The sequence below is a fragment of the Zootoca vivipara genome, chromosome 8 (assembly GCF_963506605.1).
Source record: "Zootoca vivipara chromosome 8, rZooViv1.1, whole genome shotgun sequence".
Lineage (NCBI taxonomy): Eukaryota > Metazoa > Chordata > Lepidosauria > Squamata > Lacertidae > Zootoca > Zootoca vivipara.
This window is the reverse complement of record NC_083283.1, coordinates 37,735,872-37,757,394: the sequence shown is the minus strand read 5'-3', so window position 1 is coordinate 37,757,394 and position 21,523 is coordinate 37,735,872. Positions and strand designations below refer to the sequence as shown.

Genomic DNA, 21,523 nt, shown 5'->3' with positions numbered 1-21,523 from the left:
ATGGCAGCCATGTGAAAAGATGACAGAAGCAAGTCTTCTTTAGAGTTCATCAGTAAATAATAAACATTCAAATTACATTACTATTTGAAGAACATAACTGATTCAATTTGGGGTTAGAAATGTGCATTTTGCTCCTCTCGGCTAAAGAGCAAAAGAAGCAAAATAGGTGGAAATAAATTGTATACAGAATTTAAAACTGATGTTTCAACATAGCCTGGATTCATCCTAGCACTAGCAGTTTTAGAAATGCACTTGTTTTTGTCCCTATTAGATTACCGCTGAATTAATCTATAGAATACTATACAGTAGTTCTACAATAATTAATTTATTTGTTCACCTAAATTTAAGTATAGGCAAAACAAAAATACAGTTAACAAATATCTCACACACATTTTAAAGCAAAGGTGGGGTGGCCATCTGTCATGGATGCTTTAGTGGAGATTCTTACATTACAGGGGGTTGGACTAGATGACCCTCAGGATCCCTTCCAACTCTACTGTTCTGTGATTCTATAATACTAATGAATAAACATGTACAGTGGAACCTCGGTTTATGAACACCTCGGTTTATGAATTTTCGGTTTACGAATGCCACAGACCCATCTGGAACGGATTAATTCACTTTCCATTACTTTCAATGGGAAAGTCGCTTCAGTTTATGAACGCTTCAGTTTATGAACAGACTTCCAGAACCAATTGTGTTCATAAACCGAGGTACCACTGTATATGATCTATTGTGTAGGATTACATTACAAGAGGATGTTGTTGGACTACAAATCTCATCATCCCTGACCATTGCCTATGCTGGCTAGGGATGATAGGAGTGCTAACAACATATGAAATGTATCATGTTGGCCTGTGGGGGAGTGCAGTACAGTACAGTAATGTGGGAAATTTTATATGAGATCCACATGCAGTAGAAGTTGCTCCCAGTGCCAGTACGGAAGCAGATTAAGGTCCAAATAATTTACAGTTGCAGAAGATAAAATAACAAGCCACAATCTCCTTCAGAATCCCTGCAGTAAAATAGTTCTGTATGCAGATACTGTATATGTATCTAGTTTAAAGGCTTTTGCAGATACAGATACATACAAGGACAAAGTATCTCCATTGCTCCAAATAAACTCCTGCAGTTCAAGCTGGACAATCTGACTCTACTACTCACACCAATGCACTACTGAACTGACATGCATTAATCAAAGATATAGTTAGGGCACTGGGCTGTTACCATAACAACTGGCTTGGCTGACCTTGTACCTGTGATTAGCTCATCCATGGGGTGATATACGTTCATGCAGTAAATCGACCCCTTCCCATGTACTGTACAGTTACTCCAACAAGTACTTTGCTTTTCTTAAAGCAAAGTAGGAGACTATAAAAATACAAGGGTGGTTCATAGTTAACTACTACAGTACATGAATTTAAGATGTTTCATTTTACACGATACTTGAAATTTTCTCTTATAATTTACTTTTATTCTTAATGTATGATCTTTGTGTGTGTGTTTTCCAAAACAAATTGATTCAAGCTGTTTTCTTCAAAAGAAAAAGAAGACTGCCCCAGCAAATCAGTTCTCCTCGCCCCAGCACTTTTACCCCTGGGGGGGGGGGGAGCCATAGTTGTCTTATTATTTCCTTTCAAGTTCATAGGATGTGTATCGTATCCCCAGGCTGCATGAGAGATTCCACACGCATTGTGGCTTTCCCTCACCAAAGCTATTACCACTCTATCATACTGGTAGCTATGTTATTGCCCACAGTATACTTGGTTTTACACCTCAACTGTTTTAGATAGCCTCAATTTTCCTTTCTATCACAACGTATTTCATCAATGTGATGAAAGCTAGTTTAACTAAGTCCAGCATTTATCAGGCTCAAGTCCCACCAGCTTCAAACTGTCCACCCATCACCCACCTCTTATCTGTATGCCTTCATATAGCTGGTGTTCAGAAGTGATTAGTACATTTGCAGGGATTTTGAAGGAGGTTTTATATTGTTACATATTAGAATGTGAAGACCTTTGAGTCAGTTTGAGGATCACATTAGTGCTTATGGAGTATTTTTCATTTTTATGTATCTTTAAAACTTTCTGTTGTTGGATTTCCCCCTCTTATAGTTCACATACTGGGAAGCTAAGGTTATGGCTCATTTTCAGTGTTCACTCACTGCTTGATGTCTGGCACCATGCATAAATGTGCATTGAAGGTGCATAATTTCAGAGAATTTTTTTTGCAATATTCTAAAACTTAATATGCTTGTGGCTCTTCTTTTAGCATATAAATAAAAATCTTCAGGAAAATGCATGTTTAGTATGGATGCTACTGCATATTTGTAGCAGCTTCCAGAAGTCAGGGTGGATAAGCAAGATGAGAGAGAACTCAGTGACCCAAGGAAACTGTTGTTCAGCCTCAACATGCTCGATTAGCAGAGATGAGCTGGATATGTGACCATAAAGGCAAAGGACTTGTGGTGTAACAGCTGTACTACTGCCAGAGAACAGGATTCATGATTTCTGGGTGTGTTCTCTGAGGCAAACAGAGAGACAATACAATGTGTCCTCACAATAGAAACTTCTGTGAAATAGGGTACTTTGGGAATAGGTTGTTCACATATTTCTTGAACTGAAAATTATGAACAATTGCAAACTTTCATTTGCTTTCTATTTTTTAATGTGCTAGTGCAAAATGATACCCTTAAAACTCACATAGCATTATGCTATATGGTGGCAATATGGGTGGGATTGCTTTCTTTCCAAGATTGTTTGAAAGCATTGGTCATATGCAGCTCAATTTATTTAAATGATGCACATGTAGTATTGACCCTAATTTTGAACCTGCCCAAGAAAAAAATAGATACAAGCCAGGACACAAGCAAACTGGCTGAGCTGGCTTCAGACCAGATAAAGGGCAATTGTTCACAGTGGACTTGCTTGGGATTCCAGCTCTTGTGAAGCCATAGAGTTTGCCTGGTTTTTCTTTTTTCTTTCATGGTTGATTTTGTTGGGAGGAGGCCAAAGTTATTTACAGTGGCCAAGGGCTACAGTGGTTTTGGCTGAGTGAACTCAAACAACGCATAAAGGGAACCTTCCATAATTTGCAGCTAATTTATCTGGTGCAAATTCAATACTGAGTGCAGATTACAGCTTGAATGGTTCTTGAGGGATTTCAGAATGATATCAAACCTTAAGTAGGAAGCTAATTTAAAGGAACAACTAGCAGGGGCATGTTTAATAAGTATTCAAGATCTATGCAATAAATGAGTGGAATGAGCAGAGAGGAACAGCGTTCAAATGAAGGACTTAAGAGGTGATGCATTCTATAAGCAGCATTTATGAGGAATTCATTAGGTTTCCATGGACAAGATAAGGTTCTGTACTGATGCCACACAAGCTAGGCTGAAATGGTCCCATGACTGTTGAAAATGTGGGGGATCATTCATAAAATAGATGGAATAAATTTAAATAGGTCTGAGCATGTGCAATGTGTATTTCCATAGGAACTGCAGCTATCCCCTGTCCAGAATTAGGAGCAGAGAGCATAATTTCCAAATAATCTTAAACTCCAAAAACATTTTCCCTCATTTTGGGGAAATGCAACAGTGTCTGTTTAATCTTACCAGTATTTCCCATGAAGTAACTAGTGATTCAAGTCAGCCTTCTTCAACCTGGTGACCTCCAAATGTCTTGGACTAAAACTGCCATCATCCAAACCAGGTTGTGGATGATGGGAGTTTTAGTCGAAAACATCTGCCACTAAAACTAGGCTAGGATTTGGACACAGTGTTAACAAAGAAACAATAAATCTATTTTGTCTTGTTATCCAGGAGACACTTTTTTTCTTTTCTTTCTTTCTTTCTTTCTTTCTTTCTTTCTTTCTTTCTTTCTTTTTTTCTTTCTTTCTTTCTTTCTTTCTTTCTTTCTTTCTTTCTTTCTTTCTTTCTTTCTTTCTTCTTCTCCTCCTCCTCCTCCTCCTCCTCCTCCTCCTCCTCCTCCTCCTCCTCCTCCTCCTCCTCCTCCTCCTCCTTCTTCTTCTTCTTCTTCTTCTTCTTCTTCTTCTTCTTCTTCTTCTTCTTCTTCTTCTTCTTCTTCTTCTTCTTCTTCTTCTTCTTCTTTTATTTCTCTCCACCCCCACCTTCACTTTTTGTCAGTGCCTGTTTTCATTGTTTGCCTTTTTTCTACATCTTATTTTTCCCAGTGATGTTATAAGGTTACAATGACCTGTATATTCAAAAGCAGCTGGCAGGGTGAAATTTAGAAAGCAGATAAACACAGGCATAAAATTACTGATAGGACAAAAGCAGCTCTTTGGAATAGGATCAGCTTTTAAAGCTTCTATCACAAAAAAACCCTACATATCAAAAGCATATTTAAAAGGTGATGGGACAAGAAATTCAATGGTGGTGTGCTAACATCAGTTAATCAGTCTAGTTCCTGTGTACTCTCAGCAATAAAGTTGAAAAGAAATCTTCACCGTTCCAAGCATTACATAATGTGTCAAACTTGTAGGATGCTACCCTAGGATTCATTGCAATGCTACCAAGTACGGGATGTGGTGAAAATGATTCCACATCAACCATACATGTGTGCAAGATTATGTCATCTACTAGACACTTGCACTCACAAGTGGTAGCATAGGGGAAACAATTGAGTACCAGAACACAGGGGTTTGGGAAGACAAGTATTAGCAGTTTAGTCTTCTTGTATTTTATGGTTAACCTGTGACCACAACAGATAAGGTGGGAATACAACTCTCATCAAGATGATCTTAATAGCAACAGGTTAGCCACTCTACTATATTTATGAGGCCAGAATCTTTGTGCAGAGTGCTTTTTTTCTTTTAAATGCCTGACTTCCAGTTAAGTAAGCAGGCATCTGTTAAGAATCTTACACAATAAAGGTGGAACATCAAGCTAAACTGTTACAAAATAAAAAAATTCCTTCAGTAGCACCTTAAAGACCAACTAAGTTTATATTTTGGTATGAGCTTTCGTGTGCATGCACACTTCTTCAGATACATGCATGCACACGAAAGCTCATACCAAAATATAAACTTAGTTGGTCTTTAAGGTGCTACTGAAGGAATTTTTTAATTTTGCTTCGACTCAGACCAACACGGCTACCTACCTGTAACTAAACTGTTACAGTATTACATGAATTCTGCTTTCACCCTTTGGGTGTGTGTCAGGCTTCTCCCCTACCCATATCTTGAACCTGAGACCTCATCAAGTGAACAGCGAGCAGAATAGAACCCTCTAGCAAAGCTCCACGTTGCCAATAGCACTAAGGAGCCATCAGATTAAGACAGGCATCCCCAAACTGCGGCCCTCCAGATGTTTTGGCCTACAACTCCCATGACCCCTAGCTAACAGGACCAGTGGTCGGGGAAGATGGTAATTGTAGTCCAAAACATCTGGAGGGCCGAGGTTTGGGGATGACAGGATTAAGATATCCTTGCCCCAGGACTGGAGGCTTGCCCCAACCAGGTCCCTGGATTTCTGACTAGTTTTCAGATCCCTGTGTTATCTCTTCCATGGTGACAGGAGCAGAAGAAAGGGTGATCCAGACAGGGACTTCAGAACTAAAAGGACCAGGTATCTGCATATGAGGTTACTTGGGAGGAAGGAAATTGCATGACGTGGGTGGCGCTGTGGTGTAAACCACTGAGCCTTGGGCTTGCCAATCAGAAGGTTGGCGGTTCGAATCCCTGCGACAGGGTGAGCTCTTGTTGTTTGGTCCCAGCTCCTGCCAACCTAGCAGTTTGAAAGCACATCAAAGTGCAAGTAGATAAGGTAAGGTAAACTGCATTTCGGTGCGCTGCTCTGGTTCACCAGAAGCGGCTTAGTCATGCTGGCCACATGACCCGGAAAACCTGTCTGCAGACAAATGTCGGCTCCCTCGGCCAGTAAAGCAAGATGAGCACCACAACCCCAGAGTCGTTCGTGACTGGACTTAACTGTCAGGGGTCCTTTACCTTTTTATTTGTTCAGATCAGGACCTGACACAGCCAGGCACAGGTTAAGCCACCACGTCCTATATAAGCTGTCAGCTGGAGCTGCTGCATGGCTGAAGCAACCATTCTTATCCCAGCACCAGCCCTAGTAACCTGAGGAACTAGACTGTGAGGTGGGTTAAGTTGTGCACACATTTAGCTGTTAAGTATTATTCACATCTCTCATCAGTAGGAACACTTTGTTTTATTGACACAGTGGCACCTAGGGCCATATTATTACATGGACAAGAAAATGAAGTCTTGACTGCTGTCAACCTTTACAAAGTTTAATGTGTTCAAACAATAGGAAGTATGATGACTGGTAATAGACATTCTCCTTACAACAGCATTATCTCATCCACCACAGCAGTTTAAAAATCCAGAAATTTATATGGTTAGTTAAAAGACTTGCAATGAATGCAATCACTTGAACTACACTGAACGTTATATTATCAGACTATAGGTAAAGGTAAAGGGACCCCTGACCATTAGGTCCAGTCGTGTCCGACTCTGGGGTTGCGCGCTCATCTCGCATTATTGGCCGAGGGAGCCGGCGTATAGCTTCCGGTCATGTGGCCAGCATGACAAAGCCACTTCTGGCAAACCAGAGCAGCACATGGAAACGCCGTTTACCTTCCCGCTGTAGCGGTTCCTATTTATCTACTTGCATTTTGACGTGCTTTCGAACTGCTAGGTTGGCAGGAGCTGGGACCGAGCAACGGGAGCTCACTCCGTCACAGGGATTCGAACCGCCGACCTTCTGATCAGCAAGCCCTAGGCTCAGTGGTTTAACCACAGCACTATAGTACTATGCAAATACAGTACTGACTTCAAAAAAATGGCAGCAAATCCTTATTTTTTAATTTTCATTTATTTCATTTATCTGTCACATTTCACACAAATTAGTCTTAAAACAACTTTATACATCTAAACAAGCTATAGATAGAAATGGCACTAAATATCTTCCCAAATGGGCTATGGTTTCTAGAGGGGTGTTGATTCCAATGAATTTACATTCAAGCACAAGTAACCAGTTTAAAATACATTTCTAGCATGACAAAATGTGGATGGACATATAAGTTTGTCCTTTATCTTTTTAAACGGGATGCTTTTCAAAGCCCCGTATCCATACTTAAACATAATTAGAATTCCTTTTGCATAAAAGACCTTATCAGAAATAAGAAACAGAAGAGGGAATGTTGCAAGCAGAAATGTTACCCAGGCTAACTATGTTGGATGACATTTTAAATACAGAAAATAAGAAGCTGGTAAAATAATGCTGACCTTTTAGTCTGAGCAAATAAAATAACCATTCCCAACTCCAAACAGCTAATTTTGAATTCAAGGAATGTGATGTGCAACCTGATGTGCAGATCCATTTTCTTCTCAAGTTAGTATTGGTAATGTCTTCCTTTTAAATATTACTCTGAGCAAGCAAATCATAAATGGGAAATTTTCAACAATATTTTCAAGAATATTTAAAGAAAGAGGAAGAATATATGTACCACAACTGGGAATATTATTGTGTGGTTTTCTGGGCATTTGTACCAAATATTCCCTTTGTGTCTCATGACTGAATCCCAGTGGATTATTCTGTAAGCTTTACATTATCTTGGAATTGGACCCCTTAGGACAAAATGAATCACACCATTAAGCATCTATGCTACACAATACTGAAATCCCTACACTGCTGTTGGATGGGCACCATTTATTTCAACAGTGGCTGGCTTGCAGACCACTGGTATATCTGTATCAATAGGATCTTATTGAAAACAATGGACGGTGTACAGCAGCTATGCCTGATATCAATAATGAACACAAGATTGAAGAGTTGAATACACATATATCTCATGCAATTTTATATATCTATATATATTTGCACCACACCTTCCAAAATATCTACAAGGAAAGGTTTTCCCTTTTTTATTGTATACTGTATTGCTTCTGTGGAAGGAGCAGAATACAGCACTCCATTGAAGTGAATGGAAAGGTTTTTGGGTGTAACTTCTCTATGAGAACACAAGAGGTTCCTTTGATAGGAGCACACTACTAGTTCAGGCTGTCTGCCTTTGGAGCAATAACATGTTTTAAAACAGAAGAATTTACACAGGAAAAAAAAGCTTAATTAAATACAAATGTGAAATTTATAAATAAAAATGTAGAAGCTTAAATGGGAAACATTGTTCTTCTCTAACCAGATTACATGAACCTTGAGACTATGCCTACTCTAGAAATATCAGAATGATTAATCTAATCAGTGATATGGTACCCTTGCCTAATTATATTTTGGGCAGAGCATAAAAAAAAAACCTGAATAGAAGAGACCTGAGCTTTGGTGTGCCTTTTTGTACAAGATGTTTGTTGATAATTGCTGTAACTCTTTTCTCGGATATTCTGTATAGAGGCTGACCACTCATGCATGGAGCAATATCTCAAAAATATTTCTGATATTTTTTTCTATATATCTTACTGCTTTGGGTTTATGTATGTGCAAAGTTACATAACAGGAAATTAGCTTTAGCTGTGAAAACTACTAGCTAAGATTGCTTGAATGAGCAGCATATTCAAGAGAGAATAAAATTCAATAGCTTTGAGACTGTGCATTGTGTTTCACGCATTTGTTCTCTAGAAATTAATAGGAGCCCAAGGAGCTAGTGACCTGAAGACTGGCAGTGATAACTAGTCTCCAGGCTCAACCTGAGCTGTAAGCACACACAACTGTAGCATCTGAAAATGCTACAGGGCCAAGCAATGAACTTGGCTTAAATGAACCCCATGAAAGAAGGACTGAAATAATAATAATAATAATAATAATAATAATAATAATAATAATAATGTATGTATATATAATTAGCAAATTTGTGACCTTTGACAAAGAGTAAATTGTGTTTCTTGTACATGCTAGCAAAAGCAAGTTTTTTTAAAAAAAAAAGTAAAGGGGGGTGGGGAGAAAATCCAAAGTGCACCTTGATTCTGTGCACATTTTCTTGGATGACAATCTGAGTTCAATGGAGCGGGTTGCTGGTGGCAGCGCTCCAGCACCAGGATCCTCTTCAATCCTCGGCGCTCCGCAGCTTGCTCGCTCACCTGCTCAGCGTGCGCTTTGCTTGTTCCTGGCTGAGGGGCGGGCCAGGAGGGGACTCTGATGCCCCTCCCTGGCACACCCATTGCCTTCACCCGAGCAGGAAGAAGCAAAGCACGCGCTGGCCGAGCAAGTGAGTGAGCAGTCAGCCGCCGAGCGAGGCTTTTTATCGGGCGGCGGGCGGCTGCTCACTCACAGGGGGTGGGCGAGTGTCACCCCCCTTCAGGGTGGCCCGCCCCCATCGCCCACCCTTCCTACGCCCCTGTGTTTAACCTGGTATTAGGCACTGTGTCATGTCTACAGTCTTAAAACCCTAGGGCCAGACTTGATGGACTTGAGGAAAGCTCCTCTTGTGGATAATTATCTCCTTTCTAGATCTGTCTTTTAAGATGAGTCTATGATCCAGGTCCTAAATCCACTTGTGGATATTGCAAAAACATTTAACAGTACAGTACATGATACTAAGAAAGCACATCAGGAACTTTTTCTTTTAGTAGAAACTTGTGGATTTAAGCGAATAAAATAATGAATGGATAGATGTCTACTGTTGCAAAGATAATTTGGCCTAAAATGAGTGTCTAGCAAGGGGGGGGGAGAGAGAGAGAGACAATATACAATATTTATTACCATCACAAGACAGAGAAACAGCTTACAGTTCATTGTTCAAGTAGAAATTCAAGGGTTTCCGCTGGTAAATCTTCTGTGGAGCATAGCTGATGCTATTAGCTTACAAATTCATCTTTGAATTGAATGATGCAACCTAACCCTTCAGACCCACTCCCGCTAAAACACATGTTTCATTACTCAATACCTAACAAAAAAGTAGGAAGGTTATGTTTCTGTGAAGTAACATTGAGAGCTGGGGGATAGCAAGTGTCATGTGAGTCATTCTTTTGTATATCTCTGAGAGCACCTATGCTTCTCCAGCTGCTTTCTTCTATGGATGACATACTACTTGGTTCAGCATGCTACTGACAGTACTTGGTTTTCTATTTAGTAAATTTTGATAATGGGTTTTTTGGGTCTCAGGTGACAGAAAATCCAAGAGCACTGATTTCTAGTAAAATAAAACAAGAAATAATTAAAATAAGTTAAAATATCCACCCCGTTCATTTCCAATTCTAGAAGCTAGATAAAAGATATAAGCTAGATATAACAGGCCACTTCTAGGTATTAGAATGTGTGTCTGTCACTAGGTAACCTCCACTGCATAATGAAATGTGGCACCTTCTGCATGATGGCAGTGACTAGACCTATTTTTGTGCAGCTGCATGGTTAATGGCTTTTGCAGCATCCTGCCATTATGACACATTCATTATTATTATTTTTGTTTTTTGTAACATCAAGATGATTTCTTACATTCATCGGGTCGGGGGGGTGGGATTCGCTGAGAATTTATTGGTAAGAGATATAGTCTGGCTAAAAACTGAGGGAACATGGCAGAGTTCTAGCAGTTCAAAGCTTCTGCATTGAAGGTGAAGTTATCTGTTTCTGATCATATTCTTGGTCATGCACAACATTATTTTGAGTTACATTTTTCACCTTTCCTTTTACTGTTTTGTATCATGTGTGCTGTTTGCAGGATGATTACAACACCACCAGCAGCCCTACCTTGTCCCTTGTTCTCGACATCAGGTACAGATACTTAAAGTGTACATCCAATCTGATAGGGAGCCTGGAGTGGGAGATGAAATCCCTATAAGCAACAGCAACAGCCCTTTCCTGAACCTAAAGTCTGTCTTTGGAGGGAAAAACTTTCCCTTTTTCATCCTTTCAAGTCTTGGTGACACAGACTAAGTCAGTCTCCTCATTCAGGATCAATGAACTGTGCATTAAATAGCAGAATTGTAAGACCTATGGGGTGAGGGTAGCTTGATTATTCAGAATACCATGTTAGGATCAGAAGGTGAAGCAAACCTGAAATGCTGGATTTCTCTTCTCCTTTAAATGTCTTGCCCACTCCCTCTGCATAGTGGCTCCCCCTACCCGCAGCATTTTCCCACAGACGATTCCAAGCCCATAATACAAAATTGATCAAACAGGTAACATGTTTTTCAGAAAGATTATGCAAGGTATCTAGAAATGCCTTTGGTGTGATTCATTAGGGTTGTTCTTACAACAGGCCACACACCTCCCTCACTCCACCCCAGCGTCAATGATGTCCAGAGGAAGAGGATTGGGGCTAAAATGTAGGTGAGGACAGTGTGTGAGACTTTCAAATGAAATGTGCGGGTTTTTGGTTTGCTTCAATTTCCATAGTGTTGAAGTTAAGACTGGTAGCTCACTATTTCCTTTTTTCTTTGGTGCCTTGGTGGAATTTATAAGCACCATAACTCTTTTGTGAAACCAGAGGTCATAGAATGCTAGAATTTTATTCCACATATTATTTTCAGACCCTGAAGCTTGCATGTTCTAGTTGGTCACTTCTACCTGCAGAGGTTTTAGCCCAGTAAAGTGGGGTTGTGGTGGACGTCGTTCTAGACAAAGAACAAACTTTTATTTTTTCAGTATAATCCTCTTAATGGTGAAAGAAAACATAGTCTAGTTCTGTGTTGTTTAATTGCCAGGAATGTTGTGAATGTGATACTCCTACAAATTTGGGGTCATTCTTTGTCACAGATCATTTTCATGGGTACATTTCCTATTTAAATATAACACTAACATTTTTTCAGCCTCAATTTAGATTAAAGGTTATAATACCAAGTGTTTAAGATGCCAATAAAACTGATTCTCTAGTATAGATTTATTTACTTATTTATGGTAAGATGTGTTTGTTTTTTAACTCCCCCACACTTTTATATTCAGGTACAGCTAATAAGCAAATACTTCGGAAATAAAATAGGACAATATATCTTTATTTAAACAGTCACTTCTGTTGAGCTAAAAATATAGCATAGGTTTTTTTCCCTGGTAGCTAGGCAACAGGAAAAAAAATACCACTTACCTGAATTGCTGTTTACTTTTTATTTTTAAATCCCAGCTGTAGAGATTTTTATTCTCTGTACTTCGAGATGGTAGAAAGAGTAACTGTTTATCGTGTAGCTAAATTGTTTAATGTACTGTTTGGTGCAGGAAGCAAATTAGACATTGGAATAAGTGTCTCCTGTATCTGTAACAAGCCATTAGTAATATTTGATCTTTTCATAAATGTTTCAATATGTTATATACCGGTAATATAAGCAATTGCCCTCTCTTGACTTGGGTGGCTGTAATAAATATCAGAGCGTGTGAGGCATGAAATCAGTACATTTCTATTTTCCATAGAATGAAAATGTTGTTCTAGTCAACTGTATCTTCATAGCAATTTCAAACCAAGCAAATGGTCATAGTACACCATTTGCTTGACTTGTAAGAAAGCAAAGTAGGTTGTGTTTCCACTACTCTATCTACTACTATGGAGCGTATTTATTTAGTAACATCTTTTTATAAAAAGGTTGAAGAGAGCATCTCTTAGGCATAGCATATAATTTGGTGAAGAAGTTGAAAGTCAATCATTTATTGAAAAATATGATAACTCCTGATTAATTCTGGGCCAGGCTACACAAGACAGATCCATATTGAGCACATGGGTGATTTAGGGCAGTGCAACAGGTTTTCCATGCACAGGGTGCCAAGCCAAAGGGGCACCTTCCCACCTCCTTCCCAAAGCCTACTTAGCACTTGGTCAACTTTGTGAAAGAGGCCAGAGCGCTCTCGGACCCTGCCAGAGCTTTGCGGCTCCTTTCCGAAAGCCCAGCACATGAATCTGGGAAGTTTGGCATGAAGGCTGACAGGGAGCAGGACATCAATTCCCTCCCCCCCTTATACAGGGCACCATATTACCAAGGTCTGCCCCACTGAGGTCTACATCCTTACAGCCCAAGAGGAAAACTAAAAGCAGTTTCAGAATGATTGAAAATATTTGTTCAGTGCAATCCAGTGAATGTCTATTCAATCCTATGCATGTCACTGAATTCAAAGGGCTTATTCTCAGAAAAATGTGCTTAGGACTGCAGCCTAGTTGTTGGATATTTGGTGGATTAAAAATTGCTTCCTGTGTTCATATTTACCTGATGAGTTTTCTAGCCAACTTTTATAATAATACTTCAGTGATGAGACTGGTCTGTAAAGTGTACACTTGTTAAATGATCTTTTTTCCCTAGTTTTTGAAATAGACTCCTCCCAGTGCATGTACAGAAGAGGGTTCCTTTGGCTGATTTCATTGGTAGCTAAAGTCAAAGGCTTTACTAAACTATTCTGATTTTGAATTATACATTAATTTAATCTTGCAGTTTGCTCCTTCTCCATGATCTTGCAATCTACAATTTACAAATACTTGCATCAGAGATTATAATAGTGTTATACTAGGGTAAAAATATCATTCTTTGAAATACCTTTCATTCACTTCTTTTTAGGTATTTTCACACTATCTACTTGGGCATCCGAAGTAGACGGAGTGGTGATAGTGACAGATGGCGCTTTTATTGGAAAATGGTCTATGAGTATGCAGATGTGAGTATGCTGCATTTGCTTGCTACATTTCTAGAAAGTGCTCCACAACTGGTCCTCCAGCTCTGCATTGTTGTACAGACACGTACTCTTCAGGCCCTCCAAGGTAAGGATTTATTTATTTATTGGTCTTAATTAATATGTACAGATAAAACTGTATGCATATATGCAACCTAATGCTATATATATATATATATAGATAGATATAGATACTAGTCCTTAATATTTGTCCTTTTAAGAAAGACTTCTTAATGAACACATATATTACTAATTGTATGCCAGCGCCTTGTAAAGGAAAAGACTGATATACATGGCACTACATGCTTTTCTTTCAGAATGGGACAATTTTAAAGATATATAAATTCCCCTCAAGATTGTTCTAAGCCTTCTTCTTGAACTATTTTTGTGATAATAATAACAATAATTATAATTTATTATTTATACCTCGCCCATCTGGCTGGGTTTTCCCAGTCATTCTGGGCGGCTTCCAAATAAAGTCTCCAAAGATCCCCTGGATTTAAAATAATGCTCCATTCTGGCAAATTTCTGATAGCCATGCTTATCAACATAGTTTTCCCCTCTAATTAAAAAAAACAACTTCTACATGTCAAGTTGTTTCAGATATTTTTTGAATGTGAGCTACTTTAGTTTTGCTAAAAACTTAGTAAATCTCAGAGGTAGACTAACCACATTAGGCTGGGTTTCATATTCATATAGGTGATAATGAATAAATGATAATATTTTCTATTTTAAATGAATACACAAACACTCTCAAATATATGCATTTCCATCCATAATAAGTTGCTTATAATGGCTCGTTGGGTTATTATGTTTGGGTTGCCATTAATTATGCCAAATAATATCAGTGATTAAAAAACTTAAACCACCAAAGATTTGTATGTAGGTGGGTTTGCATGTAGGTTGTTTCTTTGTGAATCAGATTCTGTGAGTTCATTTTAGGTGCCACACAAGGCAGCAGAAAATATTGGAAGGAATACACCTTCCAATAAAAAGCACTCTCTGAGAGCACTTTCTACAAAGGAATGAGAATCTAATATGTTAGTGAATAGGGAGTAGTAAATATAACAAATACTGGGATGGGGTGGGAACGGGGTACCAAACATTTTTAAAACTAACTTTAATGCTTTTCTTCTTCTTTTTTTGTTTTAAGGCAAAAGTTGTGAAAAATTCTGCCCCTGCCCTGGCAAACTTCTACCCAAGAATTGAACATAATGATGATTCAGTGCAGTTCCTCAGATAATCTAACATTTAGGAGGGGCGGCTTAAAGAAACACCATAGGGCTGCATAAATGACACTTGATTTCTCACAGCTGTGCTTTGATACAGCTGATTTTATTTTTAAATCCCACAGCATAGCCTGTTATGTTTCCTCACAGTGAACTGCCAATTCGGTGTGTGTGTGTGTGTGTGTGTGTGTGTGTGTGTGTGTGTGTGTGTGATATATCTTTGCTATGCTTATTGTTTCCGTGATCAATACACATCCTTTTAATTTTCTTCAGAAGCTAGTGGCATGACAATACTTATTTAGCAATTTGTTCTCTGCTGCTGAGAAGACTAGTTATCAAGTAGATGTGATATGTCAGAGTCTCTGAACACAATTATTTATCTCATAAACAATACTTTTATGATACAGGTAAATAACAATGGGATTGTTTTATAATGAAAATGAAACTAGTTGAGCAAATAACACATTTTACTGGCTACTACGTATAGTGTTCACCTTGTCTCACACAGCTTCAGTCTCTTGCATGAAGCTGAGATTAATTAAAAAACAAACAAACACAATTTTCTAAATCTCAATACGACATACTCTCAATACGACATTATGCAGTGCCACCTTTTTAACCTATGAAATTTGTAAGGATTGACTTCTTTTCTGAACCAAAGTGCTACTGCTTTAAATACACAGTCGCATCTTGACTTACGAAGACGATCCGTTCCGTGGCCGCGAAGTCTTTGGTTGTCAAAGCGCCGCTTCTGCGCAAGCGCCGACTGCGCGCCGCGAAAAGACTTCCGGGATTGTCGAAACCTTTGGAAGTCGAATCGTTCGGTTGTCGAGATACTACTGCATTTTAAAAACACTTTAAACCACATTTGCTTCAAAAATAGTAATAATATACAGATCTTTTGTTCCCACGAGTCTTGGTGGCTTGTTTTTGGTGTCATAGTTGCTGTGTGCCTGGTTATTTCTTCTACCTGTTGCCTCAGCCATGATGCTTTCAATTCCATCTGTCATAAATGATTAAATGCCAATAATACTGAGCTCCTGAGAAGGCAGAACATTCACTTTCTAAAGACAGATGGGTCAATAAGGTTCCAGGCTTGGTTTGGCTTCTTATTTAACAAGTTTAAATTTAGAAAGATTGGTTAAAATACTTAACACTGTCAGAGCTGAATTTCATAGCTTGATAGTAGCTTTGTACCTTTGAAACCATTAAACATTCTGAAACTGGCACAGACCTTGCTGGTATGACCATTGCACCAATTTGCCCTTGTTACACCAGAGGATCTTTTACAAAATCAAAGCCTTTTCTTTTCTGGAAGAAACTTAAAGATGTGCGTGCAAAATTTGGCCTCAGCTACTTACCATAGGACTAGATTTAAGAACAGCTTGGTTTAAGATCTGGAACCTATCCAGCCAGCAGCGGAGCATCATGCTCCACCAGCGGGGGCGGAGAGCAGGCACGCTGCCCCCAGTGACGTGGCACACGGTCTGGAGGCGGGGCGCGGCACGCGTTTTGGGGCGGGGCGCGTCATGTGCAGTGACGTAGAGGCGCATTTTGGGGCGGGGCATGCTGTGTGCAGGGGCGGGGTGCGCATTTTGGGGCAGGATGAGCAGCGGCGATGATGCCCCTGGGATCTTCCTACGCCCCTGTATCCAGCTAAAAAGTAGAGGTTTCTCAAATATATTTTTAGCAGAGAAGCTCAAAAACTGCCAAGCTGTGAACAGATATTGAACCATGCTGTGATCAGATTTTGGCTCATTGATCTTTGTAGCCTCTTGTGCCTGAAGAATGTACATGAAGAAGAGACATAATAAAACGTCTTTCTCATCTTGTTTAAATGACAGCTCTGGATTAATCAGAATTTCTGCAAATCTGTCTATTTGGCAGTCAATCAGACAAAAGAAATATAATTCATAAGCTGGAACAATGTTTTCATTGCTTTGGGGGTTTCTGTTTCTTGCATCATTAAGATATTCTGAGGTTATAGTTTGAAAATATATTGTGAGTGTATATTTTCCCATTGTTATTATGTTTAGTCTTCATACATTTTGTCATTAACAAAATTGGAGAGGAAAAGTGAAAAATTGTAAATGGTAAGCTTTATTGTGAAGGTATGGCCACCTTTCCTCAAATGTTCATGAGCAAGATTTAAAACAGGGCTAACCCTTCCTTTGACTCAGTAATAAAAACCCATGCTGTGCATGTTAATGATCCCAAGGTTCACTTGCATATCCAGGTAGGACTGAGAGAAATGCTAGAGAACCACTGCTAGTTAGTACATTGACAGCACTGAGCTCAATTATCTGACTTCTTGCAGAGCTTCCTGTGTTCCTAATATAGGCTGATTCCTATGTTGCTAATACTAGTAGTTAAGGCGTTTGCATTGTATTTTGTTTATGAACAGTTAATTAGAGTTGAAGCAGAATGCAACCTAAGCCACATCTAACCAGATTATTCTTGTGTACTTTGCGTACCTGTTTTTAAAAGTTCAAGTAAATTGCAGCAATTGATTAGCATGCACCTTGTGTTTGTGTTGTCTGAATAATGCAAACCACACTAGCAAAAAATAGGCAATGTACAGTGGTGCCTTGGTTTTCGCACGTCTCTGTTGATGAACATTTTGGTTTTCAAACGCCGTAAACACAGAAGTAAATGCTTCGGTTGTCAAACATGCCACATGGCTTCCGCTGAGTGCAAGATCCTGAGGCCTAGCCTTTGGCTATTGAGTTTTCGGTTTTCGAACGTTTCAGAACTCGAACAGACTTCTGGAACGGATTACGTTCGGAAACTGAAGTACCACTGTACTCATAATGATTTGTTTGTCAATAAATTTATATCTTATTTTTCTACTTATTAGTGTTCAAAGAGAGTAACAGTAGAACGATACATAAAACAATACAATATTGTTAATTCTTTTTTAAAGAAAAGTAACCAGAGATATCAACGAATTCAAGAAAAAATATGATAAGGATTCACAATTTACACACCAGTAATAATTCTCTTGGTTTAAGTTATAAACAGAATACAGTTTTCCAGGATAAGGGAGTTTCCCTCTAGCTTTTCATTGCTAGCCTGATATTTTCAAGCTTCAGCAAAACCACTTTTTTCCCTATACACAGCATGAGAACACTATCCAAGTTATTCTTATGAGTCACCTACTTTACCTCTTCTGTGCTTCCCCCTCCTGCTGTCTCTGTCCTTAACAATCAGTTCACCATGCATAAACTAAAAGATCAGTTAATGGTTATTTATGCTCTATTCAAACTTCATGACAAACAATGCAATATAGGAAATGTGTGTTGGTGAATTTATATATTGTAAATGGGAGTTATAGCAAAGCCCTTCTGCCTTGCTGTCCATTAAATAAGCTGACAGGAAGATTCGCACACAAAGGACCTGAAAAATGTTGCTTATTGAACTCACCATTACCTTTAGTGGTTACTAAGTCATTGCTCACCTTATTGTCCTGCAAACGCTTCCAAGCTGCAGTAGATTTAGAATTCTTTCATTGTCTCAATGTGATAAATGCTTGGTGTTTGTTTGTTTTTATAGTTTGTATAAATAACAGGAATGGTCCTAAAATAACAATAAGCAGAAACTTGCTTGGGACAACCCAAAATGAAATAAGAGATTTTAGCTACAGGACACTTGAATAAATAAAAGGAGAAATGGTAAAAGAAAAACAATTTTCTTTTTTGTGTGAAGTAACCTACAAAGTGATGAAAGTTTGAGGTTTAACAGAAATCCTACTGCAACTGGGACTTCTTTGCAATCAAAAACTATTATGTCCAAAGAATTTGGAAAGCTCTCTTCAGGCACACTTGCCTTTGGCTTCAGGTGAAAACATTCCTCTTCTCCTAGGCCTTTTGGTAATTAAATAATCTATTATCTTTTAAACTGTGTGGGCATTATTGATTTTGCTTGTCATGTATTTTTCTGTTTTATAATGTAAACAGCCCTGTGATCGTTAGATGAAGGATAGAATAGAAATTTAACAATTTAAGTATCTGCAGTGCCATTGTACAAGCATACATCTTTATTCTGGAAGAGTTGCATTTCAGTCTATAGTAGTATAAAGGCAAATACTTTTTGGGCACACAAAAATCTTCCCTTATAATTTATGCCACCCAGTGATGTGCTAGGTCTAAGTCAACATGTCTGATAAAGGATTAAAGTTTTTTTGATTTCATCACTAGGGACTCAGCTATACAGCAGCAAATATAATGTTTTAATGTATTTTAAGTGCGTTATACAAATGTGACACTAAATGGCACTGGTGAGCTAATGGCAATTTTTTTTCCCCAAAAGCATTTTCACAGCGTTTTTTATATATGTGTAGATCCAACCCTAGGAACATATCGTTTTTACATAAATAGAACTGCCAGCTTTGGAACTTCGGGGAATTCCAAAAGCCTGACTCAAATGACAGGTGAGCTTTTAAAGCTTCAAGATTCTTCTCCAGCTCTGATCAGAATCTGAACTGGAGAAAAATTGCCAGCTTTACTGGCCGAGGGATCATGTGGCTAGCATGACTAAGCTGCTTCTGGTGAACCAGAGCAGCGCACGGAAATGCCATTTACCTTCCCGCCAGAGTGGTACCTATTTATCTACTTGCACTTTGACGTGCTTTTGAACTGCTAGGTTCAAACTGAACAGCGGGAGCTCACCCCATTGCGGGGATTTGAAACGCCAACCTTCTGATCAGCAAGCCCTAGGCTCTGTGGTTTAACCCACAGTGCCACCCGCATCCCAAAGTTAGGCATAGAAATACTGAAATAAATAAGAATTGCCCATACCACAGCTTCCTTTTGCCAGTCCAACTAGTTTCCGTTGTTGTAAGATGACCATCGCATGTGGAATTTACATGGTCTCCCCTATGCTAAAGTTACTATCTCTGAAGTGAAACGATTTTTGTTTAATTTTTTTTAAAAAATTAAAAAATGCACGGAAGACAAACAAAAGTGGAAGTTCAAATGTATTACAGTTGGTTTGACCTTTTACCAACCAATGACCTTATTCAAGTCGCTGCTTTTTCTCTGACTGGGTATAACATACTTTTTTTATTTTACTGCTTCTGCTTTATTGGTACTAAAAATAACTACCAGGAAAGGTATCAGTACTTTTTACTGTCTCTGCTGCCAGGAAGAAAGAAAGCAGGCCAAATGACTTGAAGTTAAGAGGACATTGAGAATGTTCTCAGCGATTGTAATTCCAGCTAGCATGCCCTCTGGCTGATCAGCTGGGGCCAAAAGCAGCAAATGGCCACCTCTGCGAAATGGTGTGTGAGAGAGGAGGAGAAGCCTTATGCCCTACTAAGCCAACAAGTGTCTTTGAATGCAGCTAAGGAAAAATGCACCCCTTCCCATCTTTGAATGAAAAAGGCCCAGTGGTGTCTGTGTCGCATAACGGATACCAGATTTGCCAGCAGCATGTCTACAAGCCACTTTCTGCCTTTATAGTCTCTGCCATGTACCTGTTCGATGCAATTTGGTAATTTGCCTCCCTTAACATGGCATACTACTTTAGAACGTACTAAAACAGGCCTCTTGCCTACAGAGGCCTCTGCTCATTATGTTGCGGGGGTATGCTGGACTAGGAAGGTAGCGGACTCTTCCTCATTGGATATTTCTAAACAGGGGGCAGCTATCTGCCAGGCAATCTTCTGTTGTGATTCCTGTGAAGAAGAAGAAGAAGAAGAAGAAGAAGAAGAAGAAGAAGAAGAAGAAGAAGAAGAAGAAGAAGAAGAAGAAGAAGAAGAAGAAGAAGAGGAAGAAGAGGAGGAAGAAGTAGAAGAAGAAGGGCAACAACTTAACAACAACAACAACAACAACAACAACAACAACAACTTTATTTTTTATACCACACTTCTGGCTGGGGATCTTTCCAACACTCCAATTCTATGATTCTATAACTTCTGCCCCCAAGTCCTGCCCTGACTGTTTTATTCCTGCTCAGCAGCACTGTTCCGTGCTTTTTGTTCCACTTTACTGGCATCTACCGCTGAAGGAGCTGTTAGGATCTTTATGTTACATGCAACTCAGCCCGCAAAAATGTATGTTTTAAAGAGATATTATGGATATGTCTCTAGTGAAAAACATCCAGTGGGGCAAAGGAAGTGGCGTGGATCTGCTCTACTTTCAAGAGTCCACTGCAGGGTTGTTGTTGTTGTTGTTGTTTTTTTACATGCACTAGGAATTTGTACCACAGTAAAGTCTTTGAAAGCAAAAGGTAAAGAGGGACTCTGAGCCACATTGGAAGCATATTCTTTGCATATTCTTGCACCTGGTTAGCACAGTGAGCTGTATTTAATGCAGTGGCAGTACTTCAGATTTACAATTACGTAAGTGAAGGAAGAATAATCTTTTCAGGCTCTTTCAGGCTCTTTATGCATCGGCTCCAGATGGGAGTTCAGAGGACACATAATGGATAGAATTGAATTGATATCTAAACATTTTTAGCTTAAAATCAAAGAGATTCATAGGCAAAGCTTACAATATAGAGCTGATTGCAGTACAACAGGCTGTGCTAAGTGCTGCCAAGGATATGGTTTTGTCAGCATTTTAATTCCCAGCTAGTTTTCTATTACTTCTAACATCTGTTTTTTTGTTTTTTGTTTTTTTTAAATCACTTCTAGATGGTGATTGAGGAAACAGAGGTTTTGAGGCTTGCAATCCATTTTTAAAAAATCTTGTGCATTCAGAAGAAAAGGAGAAATTGTAGC

At 39.0% G+C, this 21,523-nt stretch overlaps 1 protein-coding gene across 1 annotated transcript in view; it reads left to right on the top strand.

The window, feature by feature from the left end:
• Positions 1 to 21,523, top strand: part of XKR4 (XK related 4) — a 113,724-nt gene that overhangs the window by 72,225 nt on the left and 19,976 nt on the right. Inside the window, exon 2 of the mRNA XM_035125926.2 lies at positions 13,462 to 13,661. Within this exon, the coding sequence (XP_034981817.1) occupies positions 13,462 to 13,661 (200 nt within the window). The remainder of the gene's footprint in view (positions 1 to 13,461; positions 13,662 to 21,523) is intronic.